Source organism: Nematostella vectensis, chromosome 9 (assembly GCF_932526225.1).
Source record: "Nematostella vectensis chromosome 9, jaNemVect1.1, whole genome shotgun sequence".
NCBI classification, from domain to species: domain Eukaryota; kingdom Metazoa; phylum Cnidaria; class Anthozoa; order Actiniaria; family Edwardsiidae; genus Nematostella; species Nematostella vectensis.
In genome coordinates this window covers 8,333,709-8,360,164 of record NC_064042.1, presented here as the reverse complement: position 1 = coordinate 8,360,164, position 26,456 = coordinate 8,333,709, and the positions used below count along the sequence as shown (strand labels likewise).

The 26,456-nt window shown below is 38.6% G+C and overlaps 1 protein-coding gene and 1 long non-coding RNA gene across 4 annotated transcripts in view; one reads left to right on the top strand and one right to left on the bottom strand.

The window, feature by feature from the left end:
• The first annotated feature begins 67 nt into the window (after window positions 1–67).
• LOC5515455 (centromere protein I) overlaps window positions 68–26,456 on the top strand; it is a 34,464-nt gene continuing 8,075 nt past the window's right edge. Inside the window, exons 1-23 of one of the 3 annotated variants that reach the window (XR_007313640.1) lie at window positions 68–287; window positions 386–523; window positions 1,890–2,008; window positions 2,221–2,328; window positions 2,427–2,475; window positions 3,029–3,075; window positions 3,150–3,236; window positions 3,711–3,836; window positions 4,584–4,730; window positions 5,808–5,928; window positions 6,986–7,071; window positions 7,423–7,540; window positions 8,114–8,178; window positions 8,388–8,503; window positions 8,759–8,855; window positions 9,044–9,097; window positions 9,318–9,442; window positions 9,819–9,867; window positions 10,272–10,399; window positions 11,492–11,591; window positions 11,994–12,035; window positions 13,425–13,555; window positions 18,745–18,775. Coding sequence is in view for 2 of the 3 variants with exons in the window: in XM_048732186.1 (XP_048588143.1) it covers window positions 224–287; window positions 386–523; window positions 1,890–2,008; window positions 2,221–2,328; window positions 2,427–2,475; window positions 3,029–3,075; window positions 3,150–3,236; window positions 3,711–3,836; window positions 4,584–4,730; window positions 5,808–5,928; window positions 6,986–7,071; window positions 7,423–7,540; window positions 8,114–8,178; window positions 8,388–8,503; window positions 8,759–8,855; window positions 9,044–9,097; window positions 9,318–9,442; window positions 9,819–9,867; window positions 10,272–10,399; window positions 11,492–11,591; window positions 11,994–12,035; window positions 13,425–13,520 (2,082 nt within the window). In the remaining variant the exon portion in view is untranslated. Of the gene's footprint in view, window positions 288–385; window positions 524–1,889; window positions 2,009–2,220; window positions 2,329–2,426; window positions 2,476–3,028; window positions 3,076–3,149; window positions 3,237–3,710; window positions 3,837–4,583; window positions 4,731–5,807; window positions 5,929–6,985; window positions 7,072–7,422; window positions 7,541–8,113; window positions 8,179–8,387; window positions 8,504–8,758; window positions 8,856–9,043; window positions 9,098–9,317; window positions 9,443–9,818; window positions 9,868–10,271; window positions 10,400–11,491; window positions 11,592–11,993; window positions 12,036–13,424; window positions 13,790–18,744; window positions 18,776–26,456 lie in introns of those variants that run through there. The other 2 variants (XM_048732186.1, XM_001635476.3) reach the window with 2 other exon arrangements.
• Window positions 14,023–20,609, bottom strand: LOC116619863. The gene is made up of 2 exons (XR_007313641.1): window positions 18,291–20,609; window positions 14,023–15,127 (listed from the first exon to the last, which is right to left on the bottom strand). It is a non-coding gene; the product is annotated as an uncharacterized LOC116619863 (long non-coding RNA).

Genomic DNA, 26,456 nt, shown 5'->3' with positions numbered 1-26,456 from the left:
TAGCACAGGACAAGTTTATACCTCCCCTTCCTTATAGGTTTTGCGCTGTCTCATGGGTATTTAGTTCAAACTTTTGGCGCCATGTGATGTTGTTGTTCGAGGGTAATCGAAGATCTCATTGGATTTATTTACAGAAAGATTGCAAACAACATATGAAGACATCATAAACATGCAATATCATGCTAACTAAAATGCTGAAGGTGGATTGCTATAAATTACGAATATGAGCGGATCAAACGACTTTTTCAAAAGTGTAGACGATGCGATCAGTTTTCTGTGGAAGCAAGGTTTGTTGATTTGTTCTGATTTTGCTTGTCAACAATTGTTCTAATCTGTTTCCATGATTGAACCACGAATATTAGATATACTGTACCTTGTCCAACAGATGTCTTGTCAAGAAAAAGCAGAACGAATTTAAAAACATCGCTTGCAGTGCAAGTAATCGAGCGGACCTCTCAGAACCAAGGACTAAACGAAGATCAGCTTCTTGGGTTGATAGACCTTGCTTGCTCACGTCTATACGGTTGGTGAAAAGCAAAATATTTCTACAGATACGATACACTTTATACAATACTATTTATCTGTACATTTACAATCGATGTACATTTACAAAACGATCTTGATGCTTTAAATAGATGGGAGAGGGATTGGCAAATGGCCTTTAATGTGGAGAAATGTCACACTATGTGCTTCTCCACAAGCAGAGCGAAAATTCCAGACCATCCCTATATACTTAACAACAGGATTCTAGAGAGGGTTTACCATCACTCCTATCTAGGAGTACTACTCTCAGGGGATTTAAAATGGGATAAACACATCGCACAAATTACATCTAGTGCAAATCAGACCCTTGGGGTCATTAGAAGAAATTTTAGAACAGCCTCGGTAGACTGCAAGTCTAAACTCTATTGCAGTCTAGTTAGACCGAAGCTTGAATATGCAAACTCTGCCTGGTACCCGCATCTCCAAAAGGATAAACACCGCCTTGATATGGTGCAGAGGACTGCAGCCAGAGTTTGCTATAATAATTATTTGAGGGAGCCAGGGGTCGTAACAAACATGCTAAGAGAGCTGGAGTGGCCATCCCTTGAGGGCAGACGGACTCTCTTTCGAATGTCCATGTTCCATCAGGTTGTTTATGGAACTGTGGACATTGAGAGAGAGCCCTTCTTGGTTCCGATGGACCGGCCTTCAAGGAATGGCAACTCCAAGCGCTTCCATAGAACACATTCCAAGTGCAACCAGCATGCAAATAGCTTTTTCCCGTGGTCTATAAATTTTTGGAACAATTTACCAGGTTCAATTACCGACATAAAAGAAAAGGGCAAATTCAAAGAGAAGCTTCAGCAGCATTTAATTGATAATGGCCAGTGGTTCTAGTATTCAAGTTATAAATTAATTAAGTTAAATTATTTAATTGAATTACTTTATTGAAAATTATTTTATAAATTTATTTTACAAATTATGAATATATTGTATAAGTTATGTAAATTATTACAGATCTGTATATTTTTACCTTGTATTTATTTATACTGATGTGATACCGACATGGTTTTATCAGTTAATAAAGTAGATGTAGATGTAGATGTACAAAGTGTACAAATCTTTGATTATGGCGATAACTAATAGATAAAGGGGAAGTGTTAAGTTATATGTATTTCTATTGACATTCAATCATCAAGTTGAATAAAATACATAATCAGTCAATAAATGATTGCTTCTGTTGCATTTCAGAATCTATAACTTGATTGTTATAAATTCTTTATAACCTTTATACTGCTGTAAATATTATGTATTTATATTTGAATAAAAATATTTATTTAACAAAATATTGGTATCATAAATTTTGTTCTTGATTGATTTTTGCTTTTATTGACTAATGTCTGTAGGGGACGCCGTATCTTCCAAGCTGGTCAAGTCCCTCATACCAAAGAACAGGATCCCTAGTCTAGCTCTAGTAAAAGCCATTTCATGGATTTCTACCAACAAGCTCTCAATTTCCCTACAGGTATCACTGTCAATATAGACACTCTCTGCCCCTATCCCTGATTGTATGTTGAATGGGTTTTCAAGAACTTTTGAATTACCTAAACGCCATAGGAAATGGTCAATCTAAGCAATTTATAATAGAATATTACCCAATGATATATGTGCTTGCATTGTGTTGGCAATATTGGTAGACATACTGTTAAAAGCTTTTGACTTCTCATTCTCTGACAGGCTTTGCTTGTGCGGTGGATATTAGTGGTATACCAGCTGCTTGATGACATCACCCCACTCCAGGCATTGTACGGAGTGCTGTTTTTATTTCTGGAAAGTGATGTCTTGGTAAGCTTCTATTGAATTAAATTTTCACTGCATGTACAAGTTCAACAAAATAGGATTCTAGTGAAATAAATAACAATTTGCTGTTATTATTTCATCAGTGTCCTCTTGTGTGTCAATTACTCTCCTACATAACGAGAAAGGAGGATGGTAAGAGTGTGCTCTTCTATTTCACGTTTTTTAAAAAGCAAGCATTCACAATGACCATGTAGGGCCGTAATGCAGAGAGTCTCTAAAATTATAATCAAATGACCAGAAGGGGCCTGGCTGTGCACCCTTCAGTATTTCAAGGCCCGTTACCACCCTGCCACGGGAAAGATTTGGTAACCTTAATGTAGTTGTAATACATTAGCTGAGAACACATTTGATTGCCACATAAAGGAAGGTAAAATCTTTATCTAAACTATTATCTGTGCTGTGCACAAGAGAGTCTGGTAGGACAAGCACAACCAATAAAACCATAAGCATTGAATACAACATACCGTAATTGGTCCAATAAGCACCTCCTCCAAATAAGCAACTCCCCGGGGACATGAAATTATGATAGACCTCGAATAAAATCCTCCTTAGACTAGATTAAGGCCCATATTTTTGTTATTAAATGCACATAAGTGCTACAGCATCAAGAACTACCATTTCATTTATGGTCATATATATATATATATTTTTTTGCTAATGAATTGTTACTGTAATTTTTTTTCAGTAAAAAGATTCAGAATCAAAAGAATTCTGAACCTTCAAAACCGTGTGGTAAGTTTCTCCAAAAGTTGTTTAGCTTCTCACAAATGTCACTTGCTCAATGCATGTTCTGTATTTCTTTTCAGGGGACACAGGCACATTTGAATGGTTTGCTCTCCATCTATAAAATGCATGCTCCAAACCTGGTTGCCATGACAACATCAGTCTCAAAGGTAAGAAGTGTCAATCACTCAGAGCATATCCAAATTGCACCATGAAGGGGATAGCTCCACTACTTTTTGCCCCTCTTTCTACAACAAGAAGGCAATAAATTAAACAAATTGCATGCTTGTTTGGAATTGAAAAACAGAACTTAAAAAGAGTGCTCACATGCAGTGTCCTTTTTATAGTGTGTATGCATACAAACAACAAATTTGAAAAATTCGTTGTTACAAAGACCCACCCAATCCTCGCTTATTTGTTCTGTTTCAAGAAAATGATCTGTGTTTACTAAATGATTTGTACCAGCAACTTCTTAACTCTATGGAATCCTTTTTTGCGTTATTCTTCTGAGCTCTCCGTTGAAAGACAGCTTGCCTTAGGCATGTCCATCTAATCGTATTGCACGTTTGTGTTTACAGTAAGCTTACAAGTTCTGTTCTGGCTTTATTCAAAGAAAATGTATATTGATGGTTGCACTTTTTTAGGTTTGGTTTAAAAAGAGGGATAGTGCTTGGTCAGATAAGATCTGGCAAGTTCAAGAGAAGCAATTTTCTCTGGAACCAGTGAATAAGTTGTTCCTTGAAGCACGGCTTGGAATACCAGGTTCTCCTGTATGTACATAATTAAGTAACCATTAATTACAGTAAAACTTATAAGATGGGACAAGCTAGAAATTCATAATGCTATTGTATGTGAGATATCCTTTGTATGTGAGGGATTATTAGTAGGGGCTTGGAAATTACATGGACGCAATTTTCCCTTAGTTGCAATTCCTCACAATAATTGTGAGGTTAGTCCTACTGCAGTGCTGTACAACCTATATGGGTGTTATTTTTTTTTTCTTCTAAAGTTAGGAGTAATGACCAGTATGGGCGTGGCTGTGCCCCCCCCCCCCCCAGGATTATTGAGTAGGGGCTTGGAAATCACATGGACACAATTTTCCCTTAATTTTGAATTCCATAGAGGTTTGTCCTCCTTCAGTGCTGTGCTACCTATAGGGACGTAATTTCTTTCTTCTAAAATTAGGAGTATTGACCAGTAGGGGCATGGCTATCCCCCCCCCCCTCCAGATTTCTCACGTATTTACGGTAGGGTCCCATCTCGGCCCTGTACTGCACTATGTTATTGATATTGGTTCACAAAAGCATTTAAATCTCCATCCCTCATCCCTCTTTATCCTTCTACTATCCTTCTTACTTTGCCTGTACATGGCTTTAGTTTTTTTGATAAGTTTAATCACATTTGATGCCCTGATACACTGATCAACAAAGTGCAACAGAGCTGTCAAAACTAATCAAGGCACATGGACTCTCTAGCGTTATATGTCATACATGTACAACATTTTTTTTCCAATCCAGGCCCAGAAGAAGAGAAAGGCAGGCCATATAACTATCCCCTCCTTACAGTGTAGCTCCATGTCTGCTAGTTTGGAGGGGGACTTCAATGTGACGATAAAACAATTGGAGTCGTTTAGTGATCTCGTGGCTAATATTGATAGAGTGGAGGTGAGAGAATAGAGAACATCAAAAGGTCAGCAATAAGGAACAATGTGTGAAAAAATGTGCAACAATAACAAATGCACACAAATAGTAAACAATAGGTGATGCACACAAATGATAATCGAACGCGCGCAGTCAATTACAATTGTGAGCAAACAATGACTAGAAATGCGCGCAAATAACAAACGAATGCGTGTCATCAAGTGGAATTGTGAGAAAACAATGAGAAATGCTCGCAAATGATGAACGAACGCGCGTCATCAATTAGAATTATGAGAAAACTGTGAGTGATGCGCGCAAATGATAAACGAAAAAATGATTGAGCCTTCTTGCAAAAATTTGTCCCTTTTTTCTTACCAAATTAAAATTTGCAACGGAAATAAACATCACATCTACAGTGTTCAAGAAAACAATGGGCAATGCGCGCGAATGATAAACGAACGCGCGCCATCAATTGGAGTTGTGAGAAAACAATGAGCAATGAGCGGAAATGATAATCAAACGCGCGTCATCAATTGGAATTATGAGACAACAATAAGCAATAAGCGCCAATGAAAAACGAACGCGCGTCATCAATTTGAATTGTGAGAAAACAATGAGCAATGCGCGCAAATGATAATCAAACTCGCGTCATCAATTACAGTTGTGAGAAACAATGAGCAAAAAGCACAAATTATAAACGAACGCGCGTCATCAATGGAAGTTGTAAGAAAACAATTAGCAATGAGCGCAAATGATAAACGAACGCCAACATGGATTCTCATGGATTATTCTCTATTCTTTCGCGATAGCTATCAGCATATTTGAATAAAAACATTATTCTTCACTGAAAAGTTAATTCTCTGTATAAGTGGATATTTTTCGCACTAATTTCTTTACGCCTTCATCTTAAAGCTTTTTTGTGCGCTTTTATAATCACCTTTAATGTTTTTGCAATGTTTTATTTTAGCGCAATTCAAATTTACAACGGAAATAGTGCCATAATTTCCACATCTAGAGATTCTAAATTCACAAAGCGTGTTTGCTGCCATGATTAATAAAGTAATTGTCAAATAATGCCACTGTTTCTTTCTGTTTTTGCAGTTACCGAGCCAGATTGCCTCAGTGCTTGAGTCTCCATTCTTACAGCATGTGATCTCGTGCAACCCTTCTTATGTGACGCTGCAGAGACTCAACTTCTGGCTAAGTCATACCTTATTTGAAGGTGTTTATCCTTATTCTTTACAACCCTGCTGACACCGACCCATTAAATCGAACTGAACTTGATCCAGCTTGAATTTGAAGATCATTTTCTGTCATTCTTACCTCTGTCATTCTTACTCAAAACCTAGATAACTGAAACTATCTGCTATTTCAACTATTTTTTGTTTGTTTCCCGTTACCATATCCTTCCACTGAAACTTGTCTTCTCTTAACTCCACAAAAAAAAGGCTATTTTGACGCCATGCTTGAGGTTCCAGTGCTTTCTCGTTCGGCCATGCATGCCAAGAGAGACTTTTGGGACCTTTCTAAACCTTTGAGTGGCTGCAAATCCTCGTGCGTCCTCAAGCATGTCTTAACGCTTACTTGGTTTTATGTTTTTGTGTGATTTCAATCATGCACTGGATACAAATACTTATATACGTATTGCAGTGGATCCCGATATTTCCTTGCTAGCAGAGTACTTACACCAAGTTTCGACCCATGGCAGAGGTCTCTTTCCCTCGCGAACGCCAGCCCAGCGAAATACAGAGAAAAGAGTCCTCTGCTAGCAGGGAAGATATTTCCAGCCTCCACTTGCAATAATTTTTGTGTTCCTTCAGACTTTAAATTAGTTGCATTCAAAGGTGTAACCTGCACGGCATTGTTTATAGGGTTCACCGAAACTTATTATTCAGTATTTTGGCTTGCTCTCATTTGGGTACTCTGCACTGGATTCCCGTGTTGATGGGTTAAGGCTGGGTCTCATGACGACGTAAGCGGAAGAGGGGACGAAAGAGTAAAGGTTGGTTCTCACTAGGACGCAAGCGTAAGCGCAAACGGAAGCGCAACACAAGTGAGAATCGGTCAAAAACAAGCGTAAGCGCAAGAAAATCAAGCAGTTGCGTTCTCTTGCGCTTCCGTTTGCGCTTACGTCCAAGTGAGAACCAGCCTTTAGGTCGCTCGTGAGAACCAGAACCATTTTACTATGATGTTCCCCTGTTTTCCGTTTTGGTTATCGTATTTGCAAGGTGTGAGGAAACTTTGCACTAAGCACTTTTTTGTTGCTTTTCTCTTGAAAGAGTTCTTGTCTGGCGATGAGACTGTGGTGGGATCATCTCATGCAAGAATGTTACTCTTGCTAATACAGCTTGGAGAATTCATCCAGGTACACTCATCTAGGAATATCCCCTCATCTTCCTCATCCTATTTCTTTCCTTGCCTCTCCTTCTTGCTCTCTTCCCCCTATTTATGTAACACATCAGTGATACTGCTCAATAAATATTCACTGACACTCACAGCGAGAGCCTCCAAATGGTTTCCCCAAATATGAAATTGCTCACAAAGTGCAATCCTTACATACTGGTTAACTGCTTGATTCTGTATTGCCAACGTTTTTAATGCAAAATTTGCCGTAGCCATACTCTTAGTATATTTTAAATGGGTTCGCATACACACAAGTGCTTGTCATAGACCCTTTGGTGTCAAACATTTTTTGTTAAGCTTTTTTGTTTGTAAGGAGTCCGTACCGGCGGTGGAGATGTGGCTTGGTCGCTATCTGTTCAGTTGGAGTGGCGCCCATCACCGACCTTTGGTGCTCAAGCTTATCACTCAGATATCACTGCAGCCGTTTGCAAGTAAGTTACGAATTATAATTTCAATTGCCATCGACACAACTACACAATCAATACCGCCATAGTCATCATCAACATCACCACTATAATAATCATCACCATCATCATTACCTTCATCACCACCACCACCACGATCATCATCACCACTACTGCCAACATCATCATCATCATCATTACCACCATAACCACTACAACCATAATCATAGCCACCATCATCACTATCATCATTATCACCATCATTGTCACCACGGATCGATCACCGCTACTACCACCATAATCATCACCACCAACACAATCATCATCATTACCACCACAATCATCGCTGCCACCATTATCGTCACTACTTCCACATTCTTCATCACCACTACCACCATAATAATCACTATTGCCATCATCACCATTAACCACATCATGATCAACACAATCATTCTGTCTCATCGTTATTATTATCATCATCACCACTTTTTATCATTGTCGCTAGCATACATCAGATACACTTATCTCAATTAAATGTTTGTCAGCATATTTCTCCTTCAGCAATAAAAATGACTCATTTAAACTGTGTTTGCTCTGCAGAGCTTTACGAGTTCGCTCTAGAGCCCCTGAGAAAGCTGTTCTTCTCGTCCCCCGTTTACTTCAAGGTTGGTGTTCCCTCATTCCAAGTTCTTCTTGCAATTTTTCTTAGAATTTTCACAGTAGTTATGTTTTAGTTACTTTACAACTTTAGTTTTAGTTACTTTTGCCTCCCAAGAAACTCTCACTTGTGTTGTTTGTTTTGTTTTCTTCGCAGACAAGTTTAGGTCTTTTTCTTTTTGTGACAAATGGTCATCTTGTATGTTGTTTTCTGTAGTGTCAAGTGATGTACTGTCTGACAGAACTGCTACGAAACTTTGTCTTATTTGAGCTCCCAAGACACGAGGAATTGTCCAAGAGGAGAAAGGCGAACAGCAACGATGCCTCCTCAAGGTTAGATTTCATGCTTAGGGGTCCCTACCATAGAAGTGCAAAATATCCTTTCGGCATGGCTTTTCAAAGCCAAAGAAAGAAAACGCTGGATCCTCAAGCGTATTTATTCGTTTTTCCAATTTTTAAGATTACTTGGCTGTCACAATCAGTCACTCAAGTTATATATAAGATGGCCGCCGATTATTTGAGGGACCAATTTCCCCGCACTGAAACACCAATTAAGATAACAGTATGTTTTTGCTACGCTACTTGCAGTTTATTTCTGGATGAGGAGATGGCCAGTTTCGACCCTCAGCTTGCTATCTATGAATACATAAAGTTCGTAGACAGACTCTCTGCTGTAGCCTTACAGGTGGGTAATGTGTAGTTCCAGAAAATATCCATACCCCCCAATATCATCATCATCATATCATATCATCATCATCATCATTATCGTCATCATGATCGCCACCACCATCATTATCATTACAATTACAATAATCTTTATCCTTACCATTATCATCGCCAGCATCATCACCATTGTCATTTGTTCTTTCCCAGGCAGAGGGAGACCATGCGCTGCTTCAGCATCATGTTCTGGAGTTCTTTGAGCTGGTATGTCAACATGGACGGTTGTGCAGATAAGCAAATGTAAATTGATTTTTCTTCTGGCTCTATAGCCGCTTGGGTGAAAAAATGGAAACCGACGACGCAGCATTACAACCTACCATCTTCCTACATATAAATTATCTTTGTTATAGACTTGGATCTGCCAGGTACTGTCGCAGGCTAGCCGCCAGTCTCAGCTTTTCTGACTTGCTGTCTTCTCTATCAGGTGTCAGTGCTTCAAACTCGTTTCCAGATCGGATTCGTCGTAATACCGTGCGCAAGCGTGGTATACAGACTACTTTTCGCAAGTAACGCCATGGCGGTATCAAGATTCTTAGCTATCATGGTCAAGTAAGCATAAACAGTGGAGCTCCGCTGTTAGGATACCCTATTAATTAGGACACATCGTTATACGAGAGCCCTAGTCAGCCGATGTTTTATTTGATATTAAAAATAACCATCTAAGAAGTTGTATACCACGTTCAATTGAAAATATTTTAAGAAGACTTACCAAATCAGCTGATAGTAATAAATGCTTTCTCGCACTTACTATTTTACTGGGATTGACGATATGAAGGCTGTTAAATACTCTTTTAGGACAGTTTTGAAATTCCAGTGTCACGACGCTTCATTTATACTTTCTGTAAATTTTAATAAGAAAACCTTACTAATGAGGAAAGATAGTTTTAAGGGCCCCGAAAGTTCATAACTTTTCCTCTTCACACAGCTATAGAAGTTCGTTTGAATCTCTCAAGAAGAGTACAGTTACATTTGAGGTGAGAATGTGAAGGGTTCGCCACATCTTAAATAATGTTGATCAGCTATTCCTTTGTTATTATTTACATTTAAAAATACAACGGTCTATTTGAAAGGAAACTCAACCATCCATGAAAAATAATCGGGTATGATCAAAATCAGATATTTAATGATAATTACCAATATTTATTGGAAATCTCACAAATTAACAGATGGAAATTGATGCTTTTTGTCACTTGGTACTGTGCGGGAGTGTTAAATGGCGGCGGCGTCATTGGCCTTTTTTACTAAACAATTTTGCCAAACAGCAGCCAGATTCGCATCCTTATACTGATTCCTTTATATGCTTCACCGTATTCACTGTAGGATATTGTACAAAACCTCTGTTAAACTCTCTGACTTTCTATTTTTGATTGTGTCTCAGACGTCAGTCCCGGACAGTTTCCAGTCCATCCAGCAGCTCAACCAGTTTATTTTAGACACGTGTGACAGCATGTGGAGAAACAAAGCATTTGTGAATAGGGACGGCGAGTCTTGCTACGCATTGCCAGGGTAGGTGATTGGGCGTGTTCTATACTTACTACAATTTCGCTTGTCGTACAGGAGCTACCGGACATGGAAGTCCTCGTACTTTTATATGTGTTAGAGCATGTTGTATGTGTTAGAGCATGTTATATGTGTTAGGGCGCGTAGAGCTCTACAGCCATGCGTTAGTTGTCCCACTTTTTACTGTTTGGCAATAATGTTCAAGGGTTAACATGCCCTAGTCGTGTGCAAATTAACGGTCTCCGTAATATTATACGTAAGAGCATTACGTGTGCATAATACATATAAAGGGCGATTGCATGGGACCCAATCAATGACCAAACTTTTTCTTTTACGGCTGTAGTTTGTTAAAAGATCTGGACTGGTATACTGTATGGTCATGTGTATGTTGTCTCCCTGTTCGCTGTTCTACAAATATGCACCTGTCATGTAGGATATACCGGACATGCAAAATCGCGATTTTGTGTACAAGTATAGCTAGGTCTGTGTGCGTAGGTTTTTCCTATAGTGGGCATAGTTTATTTCAAAAAAACGTTGTCAGTGCAAATGACAAATGTCCATTGACAAATGGCAGTTCTACGACCGAAAGGACCCATGGATCCCAAAATATTTGTTCTAAATGTAGAAAAATATAAATAAAACATACGGCTATCCATTTAATTTAATTTATATATGGTTCGATATCGCTGGAGTTTATTTACCACCTTTATTTTTACAAATATAATTGCTACCGATAAACACCTTTCGATCGTAGAACTGCAATTTGGCAATTGCCATTCGCCGTTTGCACTGACAACCTTTATTGAATTAGGTGTATATCTTGTATTTTGCACCTACACTTACTTGCACTTACGCAAGGAACAGCGTCCTATGGAAACATTCTTCATGTTGTGTTCAACACAACGCTTTCAATGGTCTACTATAATCTTTTTTGGTAAGTAAGTAGTAGTTGTGTGTCGTTCCTTGCCATAGATTCAGCCCAGCTCCAGTGTGTTAATGTATTTTTGTACGTAATGCTGTGTCGTTCCTTGTCGCAGTTTCAGCCCAGCTCCAGTGTGTCAATGTATTTGTGTAGGTAATGGTGTGTCGTTCTTGCAGGTCAGTCAGAGATAATCTCTCGCTGGGTCATATCAATGAAGCCTTCACTGTTCATAACCATGTGGCAATGGTCGGGTTTGCCTGGAAATTCCTACACGAGGTATGTTTTGTCTGTTATGTTTTATTATTCTTTTTTGTAAAGTACAGAACATTTTTTAGTAATTGAGAGGATTGGTCTGATATAAACTGGTAGCATATTAAACGTAGCAGCATTAGGGACTTTTAAGATAAATTCCAAACAATTTGTAAATAAGAGTAAACGTTTCGCTAGACCGCAAAGCCAGTGCAAACTAAGCCAACATTGTTGAACACAAGACAAATAAAACTACTTTACAGCACCCCCAACATGTTGTTCACTCAGCGCCACATTGCTGGGCTTATATCCCAGCTAGCTTTTTGTGGCGCTGTCTGTATGGGGTTAAAATCTATCAGACACAACGCATTTTCCGTCCTCGTCGCCGTTTTATATTTATATATTTACATATGTTATAATTTCTCCTAGACCCAACCTGAAGACCTCCCCTTAAACCCGCGTCTTATCAAGGTAAAGGCACGCATGGTCATTCCATTTCCAAAATAACGTCCTATTGACAGACTAGCATGACGATATCGCTATGTTTTGTTCTGAAAATTTAATATTTCGTATTTTTGAAAGAAATACCTTTCCCTGTATGTTTTTATTCTTTAGAAATGTCATTGAGCCGTTTTTATTATAGGAGTTAAGGTTATGCTAGCGGAATTAGTTTAAAACTGGATCTTAAAATTAAAATTGGGAAAAACTCGCTCTACTGACATTCAAACTCGCTCTATTGACATTCTATCGGCAAAATTGAAATAAAGGAAGACTCAAACACAATATTACATGGTCTTAAGTTTTATTTTTCACGATAAAGTATTTTTTCGCTAACATATAAACTCCCCCATACATTCCTTTTTAAACCACTGACAGTAGCCTTGGGCTGCCTGTGGTGGAACCCACATGCAGGAGTCCCACATTCTCTAAGTGCACGACTGCACGTAATTATGAGTACAATAAAAACGCATCTCGATGCACCACCCTTCTTAGCATTCTATTTTTGGAAGCACTAAAACAATATTCCGCTATATTTAGAAACACTCAAAGGTTTCTTCGTAGGACATTAGAATTTGGACTTTCACAATGAGACCAGGGGCTCATGAGTAGGGGCAATCAACTTCCCCACATCTGGTACTTTATAGGTGTCACGGCGTTTCCATAACATCAGGCAATTTTTAGACGTGCGGATTAGCCAATCAGATGCGACCTTTGTGTTGACGTTTTCGCTGAACTCAACTGCACGCGCAGTCTCAGACAAAAAAGCTATGTTTCTATCTTCGGTACTCTGACATTTGTTACTCTCTTTAATATGTATCCAACCCTACCTACGACTTTGAATTCTAGCTTCTATTCTTTTGGTAAACAAACAAAACCGACGGATGATGGATAAAAAAATATTCTTCCTAACTGAAATTTGCGAGTGCAGCCTCACGTCACTCGCACGCGAGACTAATCACCGTAACTGATTGGCCCGTTCGTGCGCGCGCGTCTAAAAATAGCCTGATCCTGGGAAACGTCGTGACATTTATAAAATACAGATGATTCCCCTACTTATGAGCCCTTGATGAGGGAGAATACGCCCCGATAACACTCGTCAACAAATATGATCGATATGTTGTACCAGACGCGTACACTGGGGAGTCCGCAGGACCCCCCCCCCCCCCCCCCCCCCCCGCCACTTGGCGGCCAAAAAGTGGGTCATTTCTTAAGGAATCTTCAAATACTATGCTTTTTACATGATACCTATGACTGTGCACCCCCCGCCCCCCTTGGCCAATCCAGGGTACGCGCCTGAAAACCCCCACCACTATGTTATGTAATGGGCCACCGCTTACCGTCAACTTTTGACATCTTCAGGGTCGAGTCAGGCACGCATACATGGAGTACCTCCGTCGCCAAGGGCTGCTGGGTATTCATTCATTCATGAAAACATTCATCAGGCACAAGATTTGACCTGAGCATGCGCACACGACAGCAAAGGATGACGGGTATTGTTTAAACTTTTAGTAACCGAACGCCGAGGGAGTTCTACATATTACCCTTCTTTCATTCGAGAGCCACTAATATTTTGTCATAGAAGATAGGAATATTAGATTTTAAACAAAAAGGACACATAAGTGGAAAACTTTCCATCTCTTATACAAAGGTTTTATAGCATTAAGAATGTCTTGTCATAGTGATGTTGCTTTAATTATATTATGCAAGAATTTCAGTTGTTAAAAGGTCGTTAAGGTTGTTAAAGGCGCGCATTTATTCAGCTGTTTTCAACTTGAGCCTTTTTCTGCTTACTGAGATATTCTTTATCTGTATCTTTATGCACATCACGATGATAACTTTAGTGCTATTTGTTATATCTAGCTTTTCGTTTGCCCTGCTTATAAGACGTTCTCGAACCGCTTTACCGTATTCCCTGTGAAATAACATTCCCCCGTGAATGGACAGCATGACAGCATCATCCGTTTCGTAATTTCTTTATTATATCAACACGCATCCTTTTACTATGAACGGGACTATCGAGAAACTAAGTAGGGGTCGCTACCAAGAGCAAAGTAGGGGAAAAAACTGTACGGCGGATTGAAATTTTATGGCTTTCAAATTTATTGGTGACGGGGGAACATACCCCAAGTGCCCCTGCTACGGAAACGAAACAAAGTATCCGTGAAATAAAATATACGGGGCACCTACTGTAGTTTTTTAAGAACCGCAGCCTTTACCGAGATTTTAAGTCATTATTTTCAATCCTTTTCCATCCTCTTGAAGTTAGACGTTCAAACCACATTATTCTTTATCTCGAATATCAAAGGTCTATTTTAGAGTTAATAAACCTTTGATGGTTATCTTGGTTATTTCTTATGATTTTGACTATTTTCTAGCTTTCCAAAGCTGTTGCCCTTCGAGAACTATCCTGAGCATAACGGTGAATAATGAAGCGTTCCAACTCGTAACTACACACTTTAGAGCTGTTAGAGCAATTTCTCTATATACTAAAAAAAGTGTTTACAACATTACAATTGTTTTTGCTTGGTTATGCGCATGTCGTGCAGAGTCTACCGGGCATGCGTGCCTTCGTAATGTTCGCCGCCCTGCTTGGCGTTATCGAATATTATCCTGCAAGTTTTACATACTAGTGATGTATCTACCCAGTCAACCAACGATGTCCGTCTGCCGTCAATCATCCACGCCGAAACTCGCTTGTCGCGTCGGAGAATCTTCGCCAGCTCCTCGTATCGCCGACACTCGCCCGACACGAGATAAACATCCGGCTTTTTAAAACGTGAGTAATCGTATGTGCTTGCCGCGTACACTAGAGCATCTTCGACAGCTTTCGGAGATGACGTGAGTGAAACATGTTTAACGGCAACTGCTCGGCCGTCTTCGTAGAAGAGCTCGGGTACCGTTGTTTTGAGTTCGTTTAGGTTGGTGTCTTTTTGGTAATAAACGTGGATCTCGACTTTGCTCCGATTTGGAAAGGCAATGTCACGTAGGAAGTCTCTGGATGTCTCGAACTCGATGAAAAAGAGTGTATATGTGAAGGACATGTTGTCACGCAATGCTCCAACCTGTAACGAACAATAGAAACCTATTAACAAAATATGTCACGCAATGCTCCAACCTGTAACGAAACCTATGAACCGCATATTATATCACGCAATGCTCCAACCTGTAACGAACAATAAAAATCTAGGAACAAGATATTGTGTCACGCAATTCTCCAACCTGTAACGAACAATAGAAACCTTTGAACAAGATATTGTGTTGCGCAATTCTCCAACCTGTAACGAACAATAAAAATCTATGAACAAGATATTGTTTCACGCAATGATCCAACCTGTAACGAACAATAGAAACCTATTAACAAAATATTATGTCACGCAATGCTCCAACCTGTAACGAAACCTATGAACCGCATATTATATCACGCAATGCTCCAACCTGTAACGAACAATAAAAATCTATGAACAAGATATTGTTTCACGCAATGCTCCAACCTGTAACGAACAATAGAAACCTATTAACAAAATATTATGTCACGCAATGCTCCAACCTGTAACGAAACCTATGAACCGCATATTATATCACGCAATGCTCCAACCTGTAACGAACAATAGAAACCTATTAACAAAATATTATGTCACGCAATGCTCCAACCTGTAACGAAACCTATGAACCGCATATTATATCACGCAATGCTCCAACCTGTAACGAACACTAAAAATCTATAAACAAGATATTGTGTCACGCAATTCTCCAACCTGTAACGAACAATAGAAACCTTTGAACAAGATATTATGTCGCGCAATGCTCCAACCTGTAACGAACAATAGAAACCTATTAACAAAATATTGTGTCACGCAATTCTCCAACCTGTAACGAACAATAGAAACCTATGAACAAGATATTTTGTCATGCAAACGATAAAAATAGTTGTGTTTCAAGGAATGTTACGCGGAGTCGATAGCCGATTTGTCCATTTATGAGGTAGCTAGTTAATTTAATTAAACTAATAGTGAGCTCCATTTCTAGCTTCTTTTTGTGATGCCTAACTTCGATCCTTAACCCCCCTTGCAGGCGTGTTTAGGCACGCGTCCTTGCTAGGAAATCTTCAAGACGCTATAAACCCGCCAAACATTTGTGAAATGGAATTAATTTAGGCATAGCATCATTGCTTATGAATCTCTAAGTTTTTATGACGTCATCGGGCGATGACGTCATCACATGACGTCACAACAGAAAAATTCTATAATCTTAGCTGTTGAAGTATCGGCAATGGTAAATGTGGCTTTATAAGAGTGCCTACAAAGTTACGTATGCCTTTTCGATTCTTCCAAATAATAAAATTTTCGCACAATTTTTATTTTTATTTTTCCATTCTTACTTATTTCCAATCTAAATATTTTTTTAATTTTTAAAATATCGGAAAATCGATACGTAGTTTTGTAGACTGCAACTAGGTGAATATTCCTTGCCTAAAAAAGTCGCGATCAGTCAACTCTTCTCAAAGATTATAGAGTTGGAAGCGCAAACCGGAAGTAGAATTATCTACGCATGCGCAATTGAGTATTGCTATAAATCCTGGTTACAAATGAGAATGTTGTAAAAGAATTTTGTTATCAAAATATCGACTATTCTCTCGCTTTTTAACAGTGAAATACGCATTAAAACAACTCTTTTCTCGCTCAAATCAGCACCTCAGGTCGTAGTAGGTGCCCTAGGTGAAAAATCATGCTCGCCTATTTTTGTTTTACAGTATTTGCGGTTTTATTTCGTTTTTCTCGCCAGTTTCGGTCCTTGTTTTCATCTTTTTGTATATCATTGCGTATTTTGATTTTGGCCATAAATAAGAAAACAAATACCGAGAAAAGAAGATAATACTGGTGAAATTAGTAAAGGAGATAAAAAGAGGGTTAAAAGGGATCGAAGATAAACAAACAAAAAAGTAATATATATTCTGATTTTTTTTTAAGTTATAAAATACTTTTAGGCTTATGACTCTAAAGGGTCAGTGTGAGAATATTATCTGAATGTTTTTTTTTTTTATTCCGGAAAACAACAATTGTCGGCGATGAGAAACTGCGTGTGTGTCATTATCATAGCGCTCATGTCACGGCTCAAGCTAGCGTCAGTGTGATATAAATAGCAAGTTGAACTCTCGTAAGAAGTAGTTAGATAAGCTAAGTGGATTTGAGAGGCATTTTAAATTTGACTGTTTGGTCATATTCACACTATCACCTGCTTCGCCATCATTCCTTTATATTCCAAAAATACAGTGATTGATGGAAAGTGCCTTTGTCCCTTTCAAAACGTGACTCATTTACAAAAATGTGTCGTAGAATTAGAGAGTCCAAATAGGAAGCTGTTATTGTGTTTATAAGTACGTATTTTTATTGGGCAAATAGAGTTATCGAATTGTCAGATAATGAACAAATTTCGAGATGACATACATTTGTTTGTGATTTTATGCCAGAAAATGTTACACTTTTTTTTCTTTTTGTGTTTGTCGTGGGTTTGGGTTTACAAAACCCGGTATGTTGCTTCCAGAGTTTTTTTATGCGCAGAAGAAAAGGTTATTACCTAATTGAATGGTCAAATAGAAAGGAAGAGACATAACATGGGTAAATTGCTCTATGGTTTATTCTTAAAAATAAATCAACCGAACCAGATCCATTGTTCATCGATTAAAAAAAAAGAAGACAATATGACAGCGTATGGCAGATCGCGCGTGAGGATTTTCACGATTTGAAATCTTATAGGAATTAAAATAGTAGCGATATCGAATTTTTGTAATAGAAAGCGTATGTTTACTATCTAACTTTACCATTTCATAACATGGTAGGTGGTCGAATATGATTACAGTGGTCGGGTCAAAAAGACAGCTCTTAAGTTTTTACGAAAAAAGAAAATAAAAAATAGAGTTTCGAATAAAGGAGGCTTCAACGCTTACCAGATGGCGAAATATTGATCAATAATTTAGCATGAAGGGAAATCCTCACCGATTTTGTTACTCTGTTGTGCGTTATTTTCGTCACGGGAAGGAAATAAATGTAAAAATTGGATAAAGCCGAAGTAAATTCATTTTCTCCCTTCAGAACGTCATGTTTCGTTTGTTTATCAAAGTTGCAACCTGGACTTTCTTTCGGTTTCGTCATAAACATTTGTTTTTCGCGTGTGTTTATCTATTTGTATACGGATAGTAATATTATTATCTACGCCATGAGAAGTTACCTTTTTCTTGATATAGATCCTGGCAAATCCACGCAATTTCCAAATAAAATTTTCCCGAGTTGATGTTTGCCAATGGTTGTATGATAGGATCACAGATTATAAAATAATCGAAAGAGTATGTCTCGTAGAGTAAAGAAGCCCATCAAGTGTTATATGGTCGACTACCGCTCTTTTCGGCATAATAGCCCCTATCAATCACTCTAAATGTACTCTCCTCATTGGTAGATGACATGTTTTCGCCAGGCTGCGGTTGAAACCCGGGAAATGGGGAGACTAAGGCAAGTTTCGGGCGCCAATATAAACATCGAGATACAATCACGGCTATTTAAACTCAAAATTATATCAGCACGCCATAACAATTTTACTTATTTTACCTGACTATTCAAACAATACCAAGTCTTTGAAAGATAAAACATTCGTATTTATAATCCGTAATCTTTTTTTTTTCTTATAGAGTACGTCATGAGTCATGAGTCATGTGCGTGGTAGGTTTTTTTCGCTGTTCGTGCTTGAAAATGTACTTTGGATAATGCATAGATTTGAAGCTCATTAAAATGTCATTCTCGCTGCCAAACAACTTTCCACAATGAAGTACTAATTCTATTCATTACCCTCAATTGAAAGATTGCTAGCGACAACAAAACAGAGGAAAGTGGACTGCTATGCCATTTCCCAAATATTCATCTTCTATATGTATCTACTCCGAAAGTATAATGTTTTTAAAATGATTTTTGACTCACTCAAAGTGTTTTTAATCTTTTTCATATTCAAATATTTTAAAAAGATCTTTACAAAAAATGTGAATAACGCAATAATGCTTTCTACTAATACAAAAATTGTACTTTTAGGTGAGCGTGTACTTTAAAACTTAGCCTAATTGCGGAATATTTCGAGGCAATATAATAGCTAAGTTTCCAATGGCAGAAGTTTGTGAGAGAAGTCGAACCAGGGGCCAAAATGATGAAAACGGCGGTGAGCTAGACCACTGCCCTTGTAAGTTATAAATGAGATTTCAAGTACGTGTTTCTGTTTCGCAATATAAGTAATTTAGACTGCCCATTCAAAAAGGTCTCGAAAATCATAGTCATATCTAAGAATAGCCCGCGCTAAGCATCACGGGAAAAAATTGGGGTGCATAAATCATCACGGGAATTGGGCCATGTTCGTACACCAACCGGTCCGTCTAGTGCGCTCCCCAAAAACTGATTACCGCAAGTGGGGGTGGGGTGGGGGATGTGTATTATAGCAATATGATGTCATCAGCAAATAGGGGACTTGCTCTAAGAGATCACGTGACTTTTCTTGGTGGCGCAAATAAATTCAAACCAAAATAATCCCAGATATGACTGCGCCCGTCACACGCAGAGAACTGAACCCTTTCTGAAAAGAAGTCTGGCTTTTTTAGTAAGCGCTGAATTAGAGGCTTTTTAGTTGCTGTTATTTTGCCGCTAAAAGCCTGATCGCGCGCTAGTTTGCCACCGAAATAGTCGTGTGATCTCTAGGCGCAAGTCCCCTATTGTTAGCACAAGATCGTCCTTGTCGTACATACACTAATCACAGGTAGCCCAAGCTCTTTATTTGTCCCTATTGATATTTACGGTAAACATAGGACGAAAAACAAAATTAGTGAAAAATTAAAAACAGCTTGTTGAAAAGAATTGTGTATTCTAGTGATCTGTTTATGTTTACTTTTTGTTTGTTCTCTGGCCGTATTAAAGCGCCTTTTTTAAGATTTACGATTTAAACTCTTACCAGAGAATTTGGCAAACGTCAAAATTTCATCATCCCAGCAAGCGCAAAAACATCCTGTGTACCTGTGGCTGCGTAGAATTTGAAAAGGGTAAAAAAGGCCCTTAACTAGTTTTCTCTGCCCTGAGATGTGTGAATTTTTTTTGCTCTGACTTTGATGTTAAGGGCACGTTTTTTGCCCTAATCTACGTGTTCGACCACGGCAAAAACTTTTCGAGATTAGTGCAGCAAATTTCGACGCTCCCTGCCACGGAAGGGACCTTGTTTTTGCGCTCGCGGGGACGAGGCAATTTTGACGAATTTCGACTCCAAGTCAGATCCTTATAACATGCGCTCGATCTGTTCCCGTTTGTACACCCTACCCACAATGCAACGCTACCCGAGTTTTGCGAATCCTGTATTGAAAAACAAAGGAGCTTACATCATTTAGTCAGTTCTATCTCATCACATTAATTCTAACAACTCCATGCTTTGATTTCTTCTTACCAAAAGAGCATAAGATAAGAGAGGGACACTTTGGTATTACCCGCGCCATGTCGATTCCCTATCTGGCTATTTTTAGTAACCACCACCCCACCACTGCGCGTGAGGATTTGCTCCTTTTATTTTGTCCTTCTCCCCCGCGGGTTGCGGGTTGTTGTTTTGCCAACTCGATAGGAATGAAAAGAGATCATGTAAAATAACTCGCAAGAAGAAAACAAGTCTAACTTAAGTAAGCAAGATTGGCAAATATACTCACAGAGAGCTAAATTCCTGAATAGTTTGACTGTTTTGTTTGTCTGAGCGGCGAAGTCAAGTCAAAAAGAAAGAAACATCGACGAGCGATAAAATGGCTGTGGTACCACGTTTGATTCAAATCCCGACTCAAGCTTATATAATATACTTAATGCTTATAGAAATGTCTAGAAACAACATCAAAGAAGTACAGTAATATCTCCCTCTTTATTTTAACACTATTAGAGAAGCTCAGATATACCTCAGCTTACTGGCTAGGTAGTTTTATGAAATGTATTTTTTCTTGGATTCCTTCTCAATTCACCGGAATATTCACAATAACCAATATCATATCTAATGTCTAACTAACAGATTTCGTTTGACCATTACGAAGATAATGAATGTTGTGAAACCACGAAGAAGCAGCAAGTTACAGCGAAAGCGGTGTTTAAACGTTTTCGAAATCTTGCAATCATCGAAGAACTACATCCCCTTAATAAACCGCAACCGCCATATCCTTGATGCTAGAATGAAATTTTTAATGGTATTTGTGCAGATAGGGTGTTTTTTTTTTCGGTTTCAAGTCACAAAACAGCGGCGAACAACAAAAGGAGCAAATTCTCACGCGCAGTGGTGGGGTGGTGGTTACTAATAGCCAGATTGGGAATCGACATGGCGCGCGAGTAATACCAAAGTGTCCCTCTCTTATCTTATGCTCTCTTGTTCTTACCTTTTATTCTCGTTGTGCCTTGTTGATATCCCCATGATACCTAGCCTAGTTCCAGGCTCCTAGTTTCTAGGTTTTCTCTATCTCGTCCCCAGAGCCCTTCTCATAGCCCACTGCGCAAGCGTCGCGAAACGAAGGGCTCTGGGGAACCACATTTCGGAACGCGCTGATTGGTCATTAAAAAACGTACAGAATCACTTTCGATTCTCTCGAAGTTGCCCGAACCTGAAAAAAGCTAGCCGCGAAAATTTTTCGATAGAAACAAGAACAAATCTAAATTTCTAAAACATATCATGAATGGGGCTACCAGATCCCGATAAAAAAAAAGTTAGTAATTTGAATTTTTCGGTGTTTCAAGAAATTGGTATGTGGTTCGTATGGACCCTTTAAAACGCGTGTTCGCGCAAATAACTCAAATCTGTATTTCCTGTAACCTGGTAATCAAATGATTAATTAACTTCAGGAAACAAATCTAGCAGATAATTTTTGTTTTTGCATTGCGCGCGCGCGCTGCATTCGCAATCTAGAATGGCGACATTCTCACGAGCGCGCGCTGGTTTTAACCTACAACATAACGATATTTTTTTTCGCATATAATTATCTGCTATAAATTATTCTTTGCTTCATTGTGGGTAACATTGCAACAGAAAACACTTCGCCAATATTTTGTGGTATTGCCGTCTCTGAATTTTAACGGTTTTAAGGAAAATTACTTTATTTTAGATTTTCCCCGGTGGGGGGGGGGGAGTACTTAGCCTATGTTTGGGTATAGGGGTGCCGCTGGGGGTTTTGAAACCTGACCCTGTTTAGGACAAAATTCTAAAAAAGAATGTTTAGGACAACACCTTTGATTTCAGGACCCTGTTTAGGACAACACCCTCATTTTAGGACCCTGTTTAGGACAAATAAAAATGACTCAATTGATTTATAACTTCTTTATTGGGTAAAAATACAGCTTAATAATACAGGCTGCGGTTGAAACCCGGGAAATGGGAAGACTACGGCAAGTTTCGGGCTCCAATATCAACATCGAGATACAATCACAGGCTATTTAAACTAAAAATTATTTCAGCACTCCATAACAAATTTACTTATTTTACCTGACTATTCAAACAATACCAAGTCTTTGAAAGATAAAACATTCGTATTTATAATCCGTGGTCTTTTTGTTTCTTATAGAGTATTTTTATAGGTTGAACGAACGAAATTTCAAGCGAAAGCGTAGGACAGAGAGAATTTGCCTTCACGAAACAGCAGCGAAAACCGCCACTCGGATAAATCTTAACAAGAACATGCAGCCTTGATAGATTAGAGGAATTAAATTATTAACGGGGTTCTACTGCACTGGCCTGCACAACCAGTGCGGAACATTACCATTTTTGGTTATATTTGATAAACAATCTGATTAACCAATCAGAGATGAGTATTACTATGCCCAGTCTCACGCGGACACGCCTCAACTCAGAGTGGGAAAACAAAATGGCGGTTCCGTTGAATCGGGAAAATCATGTTGAACGCCGCTTTTTAACTCTTTGCTAGCAGTGATTTCTTCTTATCTGTTTAAGCAGGGATTTCACCGACTCAGTGCGTCATATATACCCTATTTGTGTTGTTTCTCATCGGCAACAGACCTCATTTGCAGGGTTATTTTTACGACTTCACCGAATCGTACTGTAATGAACGCGGAAGGGTAAGCCACTGCTAGCAGGCTATAACATTGATCACCAATTATCTAGTTGTACGTTTCATCAAGTCATACAAATGCACAAAATTTCCCTGGATTTATCTTGCTTTCGCACTCGGAATGAAGACACTCCAAGAAAAAATTTAGCTGGGATATTGAAACTAAAATGAATCTTATACAGAATGGCAGCGAGTCTCATTAAAAAAAAATGAAGCTAAATCGTATACAGATTGGCCGCGAGTCACTGTTTATTGTATGCAATTTAAAGACACTACATGAAAGTACTGTTTAAATGTTTATATTTGATCCTGGAATAAATAGATTTGCTATGATCAGTAAATCTCAGGGATGGCAGTCATTATTCATTGCTGCATTACTTTGCTATTACTCGTTGTAAAAAAAAGTCCTTACCACAAATGCTCACATTATGGCTTTTTTTATAAATGGATTCTAGAGGGGGCACTTGTTTGAGGGGCTATGTAATGTGCTTATTCAATGAGGGGTGTATGTATACCTCAGTGTCAGAACCATCCCCAAAGGACTTCATTGTATCCAGCTCTGTTTTCATCATGATTCATTTTATTAAAAAAAAGGAAGTTTTGTGACACAAATCGTGCTTAATACACAGGTTCTAACACCAAGTTAGAGCCATTGAGGGTGTATTTCATTGTGTGTGCAGACAAATGGAAAAAGGCATAAAGTGTAAACTAGGGTGAGGAAAAGGCATGGTAAGGGCAAAGGGGTGGTGACAAAGGGTATGTCTAATTGGGGGTGCTGACACAGGTTGTGAAGATGAAGTAAACTTGTACCATGTTTGATTACTAGGCTTGGAGATGATAGGAGAATGGGAGTATAGTCATACCCTGGGTACCAGAGGCTCCAAGCTTCACTAGAGCAGATATATGGAAAATATCTATTCATATCTGGTGATACTTCAGGCTTATTTTTTTCTCGCCAGTTTCTATTATATGCGCAAAGAGTCTTTTTTTTTATAAAAAGGGAATTAAATTAATTTGATTTGATAGGCAAGTCTGAGTGTTGAAGCTCCCCTTTAAAACTATAGTGATATTAAGAATTTATATGTTTGGGGTATATAGGTTTGAGTAATTGTTTGGGAGGTAAGTTTCTATACTTGGTATATTTTATGTATAGAACTCAGGTTTGGGTAATTTTTTTTTTTTTGGGGGGGGGGGGCTAATTTGACAAAAAGTCCTTATCGCAAATGCTTATTTTAGCATATTATGCCCTTCTTTTTACCCCTCTTGTACCAGGTTTGATTACTAGGCCTTGAAGATTCTAGGAGTATGATTGTGCAGTCATAGATATCATACTGTATGGAAAATAAATATTTATATTTGGTGATACTTCAGGAGCATTTTTTATCTCAGTGCCTATTGCACAGAGTTTGTTTGTTGTCTTTTTTATAAAAATGGAATAAAATTGATTTTATTTAATAAGCAAATCTGAGAGTTGAAGCTCCCTTATAGCAAGATTTTGTATGCTTGGGCTATAGAATTTAGGTTTGGTTATTTATTTGGGAGGTAAGTTTCTATGCTTGGTATATTTTATGTATAGAACTCAGGTTTGGGTATTTTTTTGGGGGGGGGGGGCTAATTTGACAAAAAGTTCTTATCGCAAATGCTTATTTTAGCACATTATGCCCTTCTTTTTACCCCTCTTGTACCAGGTTTGATTACTAGGCCTTGGAGATTCTAGGAGTATGATTGTGCAGTCATAGATATCATACTGTATGGAAAATAAATATTTATATTTGGTGATACTTCAGGAGCATTTTTTTATCTCAGTGCCTATTGCACAGAGTTTGTTTGTTGTCTTTTTTATGAAAATGGAATAAAATTGATTTTATTTAATAAGCAAATCTGAGAGTTGAAGCTCCCTTATAGCAAGATTTTGTATGCTTGGGCTATAGAATTTAGGTTTGGTTATTTATTTGGGAGGTAAGTTTCTATGCTTGGTATATTTTATGTATAGAACTCAGGTTTGGGTATTTTTGAGGATGAGTAAGGGGGGCTAATTCATCAAAAAGTTCTTATCAGTTCTTATCTTATGCCCCTCTAGCATTAGATTTTAGGGGGGGCACTGGTTTGAGTGGCTATGTAATGCGCTTACTCAATGAGGGCTATTTTATGGTGTGTGCAGACAAATAGGAAAAGGCATAGAGTGTAAAATTAAAGGTTGAGAAATGCATGGTAAGGGGAGTGAGGTTGTGATGACTGAGGGCATGTCACATGTGGTGTGCTCACACAAGGTGCGAAGACAAGGAAGTAAAATTCAACCGGGTTTTATGACTAGGGCCTTGGAGGTGAGGAGGATAGAGGTTTTTTTTTATAAAAGGGAATAAAAATAAATTAAATTTGATAAGCAAATTTTCCTTCTAAAACTTTTTTACGGGACTGGCAAGTTTCAAGCTTTTGTATGTTTTACGAATAGAACTCAGATTTGGGTTACTTTTTTGGGGGGAAGGGGGGGGGGGGGGGCTATCTATTCTTGGTGGAGTTTTGGGTATAGAGTTCAGATGCAGGTATATTCTTAGGGGTGGCGCGGTTCCGTTCTTTTGGGGGCATAAAATGTTCGTATCTGTCGAAACCAACAGTCATGTTTACAGCTAGAGTGCCCCCCCCCCCCTATGTTGTTGTGGTGGTCGCAGGGCAAGACATTTAGCTAAAGAATGATAAGAAGCGAACCCCCGAGAGACAAGGGTAGGGTAAAATGCTTTTCGGCTAAATGTTGACACAAATTTTCATACCTATTCTTCGGCGATTTTTCCCTGTTGTATAGACGTTGGGCCTTGACTCGCACTTTCGTCCTCACAATTCAACCTCCGCTCTTCTCAACTTTCACCATACCCTGTGGGCACTCGTTTCGGCTTGTGGTGAAAATTGTTTTAGTATGCCATGATCCTCATTTATCCTAGTTTAGTCCTGTCAAGGTCCTAAGCCGTAGAATTTGGTCCATCACACTCATATTTCTTTTTTTCTAAACGTAAACATTACGAAGAGAGTTCGATTTTACGGCAGTCTCCAATAAAAGCGCTCAATTTGAAAAGGTTTCCCAAACGATATTTTACTTTCGAGCACAAGAACTCATCAATCAAATATCAAACTTGGTATAGAGCAGGATATTTTGCTGTTTTGGTCGATTTTTGCGATGCGACGTCTCGCTAACAAAACAAATTCAAGTTTCAAACTCCGCGCGGCCATTTTGAATATTTGCATAATAAGTAGGTAAATCGATATAACCAAAAATGGTAATGTTCCGCACTGACAACATC